General features: G+C 58.0%; 1 protein-coding gene across 3 annotated transcripts in view; it reads right to left on the reverse strand.

Moving 5' to 3' along the window:
- CSNK1D (casein kinase 1 delta) overlaps positions 1 to 4959 on the reverse strand; it is a 33644-nt gene extending 28685 nt beyond the window's left edge. For 2 of the 3 annotated variants that reach the window (XM_021680884.2, XM_021680885.2), the window contains exon 1: positions 4560 to 4949. In XM_021680884.2, coding sequence (XP_021536559.1) covers positions 4560 to 4635 — 76 coding nt within the window. In that variant the 5' untranslated portion in view covers positions 4636 to 4949. Of the gene's footprint in view, positions 1 to 4559 lie in introns of all 3 variants that reach the window. The other variant, XM_021680883.2, reaches the window with a different exon arrangement.
- Between the last annotated feature and the right edge of the window lie 928 nt (positions 4960 to 5887).

Here is a 5887-nt window from a genome sequence, read left to right on the forward strand (position 1 = left end):
CAGGGTCAGCCTCCCTGAGGATCACAGCAGCAACAGGGCCAGCCTCCTCCAGGATCACACCTGAAGACAAGGCCAGCCTCCCCCTAGATCACACCTGAAAACAGAGACAGCCTCCCCCCAGGATCACACCAGTAAGAGCCAGCCTCCCCAAGGATCACACCAGCAACAGAGCCAGCCCCCCCCCCCACGATCACACCTGAAAACAGAGACAGCCTCCCCCAGGATCACACCAGTAAGTAGGGCCAGCCTCCCCCAAGGATTATACCAGCAAATAGGGCCAGTCTCCCCCAGAATCACATCTGAAAACAGGGCCAGTCTCCCCCAGGATCACACCAGCATCAGAGCCAGCCTTCCCCTAGGATCACAACTGTGAAAGTTGCCCAGAGTCACATGACCCAAAGAGAGACTGGGCTTGGGCTCTGCAAATAAATGTGAGAACAGCATACACTCTGGGCCGTTTCCTTGCAAGGTCTTTGCCCACTGGGTAGATGTACCAAGCAGCCCAGCTTCAATTCCTGTGCATTCTGAGAAGCAAACATCACAGGCAAAACCAAGGTCCACCAGTGTGCAGCCCTGCAGCCCTGCCCCATCTCCTATGGCTGGCATCACACCTCATGCTTCACTGGTAGGGCTGCTGCAAGTCTAGTGCTCAAAACACCACCAGGCCACGGGGGCACCAATACAGGGCAGTGAGAGAGCCCCGAGGAGCTCTGACAGCAAAGTGACGCTGCTGCAACATTTTAATCTTACTTTACAAAAGTAATGGTCTGTGAAGGATTGGAAATTACGAAACCCGGTCCTTCAGCACAACTAACTTTTACAAGTACTTCTAGATAGGGAACAAGAATTTAAAAGACCCACTGAGCACTAGGTTTCAGATTTACAAATCAATCCACAGTTGTCTTTTTACACTAAGCAGTTTTATCTCCCCAACAACCTCAACTCCTCCTGTAGCTAAGCAACCCCACCCGGTCGGATAAGAGTTCCTCTCTCTAGGCAAAGGTGTTACTCTCCGCTTAGACACAGGTTAGTGGTGGGCCTAGGAAAACAAGATTATGTCTCTCAAGTTGAGCAAAGTCAGATGGTGAATTAAGTGAACCTAACCCCATGCTTGACTGTCCTAGGACAGCTGTCCTTACACCCAACTCCCACTGAAGACTGTCTTATCAAAGAAACAGGGAAAGGCCTCTGGGTAGCCAGGCAAAGGTCACTCTCACAGGGCAACTGTTGACAAGGCAACTGATGCAGGATCACAACCTCTCATTAGACACACTCAGAGCTTAAGCCACCACCCTAAAGAACACAGGCAGGTGACTAGGAAAGCTTCAGCCAGTGCAGGCAACTGGTCTTCTCTCCCGGCCGGCCAGCCAGCCACCACTCTGGAAGCCCTACTGCGTGCCAGACATCCTCGCACAGCACTCCTGAAGAGAAAGTCAGTGAGAGGGAAAACGTGAAAATCAGGTATGAAGAGGTTACTAAGCTTCAGCTCTCTAAAGGTATTTATGAACGTTATGATGTCAGACTGCACAGTCCACCCAGGTAGCACATGGGCGGAGGAGGCCATCCTCTGATAAACGGATGGAGTGACAGGGTCGGATACAAAGGCCACCGGGCAGGAAGAAAACCTCCATCCCACCAATCATGAATGGCAGGGGCAGGGGATGGGAGGGGCCCGAGGACCCTTCTGCCAGCCTCTAGAAGACAGACATGGAGAGAACAGAGAACCGGAGGTTCGCAGACACTGTGGAACACCGGCTGAACAGAACAGCGACTGTTGCCGACTGCTGAACCGCCACCCCACACACTCCCTTCTTCTCTCAGCTCTACTGCTCACACTGAGAACACGTGGTCCACCTTCCGAACATGGCCCTCCCCGTTTTTCAAATGTTAGCAGGTGTACGAGAGGTATACTGCCCACACGTGAAAGGGCTTCTGGTGTCCAGTGCCTCACAAAACATCACCTCTAGCAGCAAAGGGTCAAAGCTGAGAGAAGCACGGGGCTGGGAGGGCTCTGCCGTACGCCCACTGCCAATACTAAGGACAGGCAACATTTTGCCTGTGTGTGTCCTATACAGGATACATGAGCTCTGAGGCCTTCTCAGCCTGCCCTTCCCAAGAGCCCTTGGGATCTGGCAAGCTTGGAGGTAGACTGAGGATCAGGACTGCACACTTTGGGGTCCATGGTGGCCCAAATCCAGTGCATAAACTTTCTAAAGTCCAGGCAACTGGAGAAATAGCCCCAACGTACTGCCCCTCTTTAAAGGGGCAACTGTGGGAAGGACTGCAGTAACTGGCAGGGCACCGTGCTCCCTACCATGTCCGTGCAGCGGGCCGCTAGGAAGGCAGGCCAACACTGGGCCCTCCTGGTCCACAGGCACTCAGCAAGCTCAAAGACGGCCTCCTCTTCTCACAGTTTCAAACCTCTGAAAGCACAGAAAGTCCCAGGCGGAAATCCAAGACCCCAAATGCCAGGATTACAACATGGTGAACCTATGTAGAGGAGTCGAGAGTGTTCTGATCAATAGCAAAATGACAGCAGTAGAAATGATTTAAATTGTAATCACACCAGAATATGTGGGACATAACAATTTTCAAGATATGAGGACCCAATTCCTTAACAGACGCCTTTACCTACACAGGAAAAACTATGGTAAGGATGACTCACTCCATTCCACAGTCTTTGGAGCAGCCATCTTTGACCCTCAACCACAGTAGCTGGTGAGCTTCCTCAAACCCAGTTTTCCAGGCACATCTTACTCAGTAACAAGATCACCTCTCCTCAGTGGCGCAGCACTTAGCCTGAATGGACCACCGTGCCGGCCAAGAGCCGCTGACGGAAAAGATCAGTTGTGTCTTAAGTGCACCTCAAAGGATGGGTGGGCCGTGTGGGTGCTGGGAGCAACGGCGTGAGAGGCACAGCCCACCCGTCTTAGAGCACACATCCCTCTGGGATGGGTCAGCCTGATCTGTGTATCCAGTGCTACTGGTGTGTGTGCCCACCACAAGGTGAGGCCCAGAGGACACAGCAGTGAATAAGCAGACAGGGCTCCCTGCACCAGCCTCAGAAACACAGAGCGGCTAACACCAGAGGACAGAAGGTTTCAGAATATTTTTTTGATGCCTGTGTAAGGGCGGCTAATGGATGGACTTTTCAGTACAGCTCCTACATCCTAGGTTAAAACTTAAGCCAAAATGTACTGTTCTATAAATAATGTCATCAGTTTACATTCACCCAGCAATTCTCCCTACACGAACACAACCGAGGATGCAGAAAGCTGACTCCTGGACAGAATCATCTCTAAAGCGTGTTTTACTCAACAGGACAGTGAGGCAGAGGGCAGGCAGGTTCACACGCATCTGTAAGGCCCGGGACAGGCTTGCTCGGTGGGGTAAGAAGGCGCCCAAAGCAGTAATGAACTACTCAAACGTGCACTCCCCTTAACACGGTCGACCCAGGGGCTGCACCGGCCCCGGTGACAAGAGGGCAGGATGGGGTGGGCATCATCGGAAGCTCTTCCTGACCCTCTGACAGGTACAGAGCCCAAGAGAAACAGCAGAGCAGGGGCTCTGCGCAACAACAGAGCGTGTTTACCCCAAACTTGCGCAACGGTCCCTCTGCACACACACGACCGCCCGGCTGCAGTGCTCAGGTCCAGGGCCTGTGGAATAACTTACACACAGAGCCTCTGAGAAATGCAGGAAAGTTGTTTTTAAATCCCCAACTTTAAGATGCAAGCCAGCCGTTCAGGTTACACGTGTACGTGCATATTCTTCCACTGGAAATCTGAAACAATCCAGAACTTTCTAATCCCATTCTTTTCAAATCCACCTTGAGAATTTTAACAGCCAGGGGACAACCTCGTGAGTACAGAGACCTTTGCTCCTCGATTTGCCTCTGATTTCGCCAACATGGCAACACCGACTTTGTCCGGACTCACCTAAACCCCACTCTGGCTCCTGCCCAGGTGCGCAACACGTACTCCAGGACCGCTCGCCCAGGCGGAGGACCCGACCCACCCGGCGGCCCTGCGCTCGGTCCCGCGGTCTAGTGGCCCGAGGTCCAGACCCAGGGGAGCTGGTGAGCCCGGGCTGCACTGTCGCAAAGGGCACCGCGGGCCGCGGAAGCTCGAGCCGGCGCCCTGGACTTTCCCCGTGCCCACCCCCCACGTGCACAGGACGCAGGGGGCCGCACACCCGCCCGGCGGCCTTTGTCCGCCTGCGGGGACACCCAGGCGCGGACACCGGGCGGGCCGAGGCTCAGGGCCACTCCCCGGCGGCCGCGGGCGCACGTCTGGGCAGGTGCCGCCGGGGGCACGGGCCGGACCCCACCGAGGGGCCGAAGAGTTCCCGGCGCCCCACGCCCGCCTGGGGGGCTGCGGGGTCCGGACCGGGCGGGGCGGGGGCCGGACGAGGGCTGGAGGCGGTCTGCCCCTGGGTCCCCGGAGCGGGGTCCGGCCGTGTCCGGGATCCGGGACCCCGACACGGGGACCGGGGGGCTGGGGCCGGGCGGACGCCGGTCTGGGGGGGCGGCCCGGGCTCGGGGGGGAGGGGCGCCTCACCGAGATAGATGTCTCCGAAGGAGCCGCTGCCGATCTTCCGGCCCAGCCGGTACCTGTTCCCGACTCTGAGCTCCATGGCGGCGGCGGCGGCGGGTCCGGCTCACTCCTGCCCTCCCGGCCGCTTCCTGGGTCTGAGCTCGGGGAGGCGGCGCCGCTGCTGCCGCTACGGCGGGTCGGGCTGCCGGCTCCGCCCCCCTCACGGCCCCGCTTTCACCATCGCTTTCCGGCCGCCTCGCTGCTCCCAGCGCCTCAATACGGGGCGGATGGGACAGTCCGAGCGCCGCCGCCCCTGCTCCAGCCCCCGCCAACCCCGCTCGCCCTCTCCCCGTCGCGGATGGACTCGGATCTTCCGGGCCTAAATCCCCCTTCAGCTGCCTGAAGGAGCCGCCGCCATCGCGCTGTGACGTCACTTCCCCTAGCAACCCGGCGGGGCGGGGCTGCGCTGCCCGAGGGGCGGGGCCGCGGCTTCAGGCGGCGGGGCGGGGGCGGGGCCGGGGCGGGGGCGGGGCCGGGGCGGGGAGGGGCCGGCGCGCACCCGCGTTCCCCGGACCCCGGGACTCCCGGGCCATCCCCCCTTCTCTCTTCGCCTCGCCACCGCAGCCCCGAGCCGGGAGACCACCCCCGCCCTGCCCGTTCCCACGTGCAGACTGCATGTGCTGGCGCAGGGGCTTCGTTTGTCCTGGCAGGTGTCTGGGAAGCCGGCGGCTCCCCGCGACAGACCTGGGACAGGCCCCCAAGCAGTGATTTTTGCAAGAGGGAAAGAGGGGGCCGAGCCTGTCTGTCCCTGCAGGTCCTGGAACCCGCAGGACACAGGCTGGGACACAGGCTGGGACACAGGGGCACAGGTGTGCTGGGCCTCTTGGGCTGCCCGTGGTCTACTGAGCTACCCTCCCCTGCAGCATGGCCTGCTGCTGCCCGCCCACGTCCTTCGTCTGGTCGTCCGCGCTCAAACCTGGAGCCTGCTGTCAGACCCGAAAGGAGAAGGGGAAGCTACCAGGGCTTCAAAGTGTGAGGCCCGCCGGCCTCAGTCCCATCTTCCTGGAAACCGAATCAACCTTTTCATCTCATTTGTATTGGTTCTGAATGTTCTTCCTTGCAAAAGAAAACAAGAATGTTAAAGTTCAGAATGATGGCCAGCTTCAAAGATCTGGAGTCCTGATTCTGATCACTGGGAAGGGAGTCCTCCAGAGAGGCATCCAAACCAAGAAGGAATGACTTTCATGCCATTGCTTCTTGAGGCCTACGCCCACCCCACGTAAAAAGGGAGAACCAGAATATGTAATGTTAATACATACTTTTGAACATCTAGCAAATATCTACTGCTCTTG

This window comes from Neomonachus schauinslandi, chromosome 15 (assembly GCF_002201575.2).
Source record: "Neomonachus schauinslandi chromosome 15, ASM220157v2, whole genome shotgun sequence".
Lineage (NCBI taxonomy): Eukaryota > Metazoa > Chordata > Mammalia > Carnivora > Phocidae > Neomonachus > Neomonachus schauinslandi.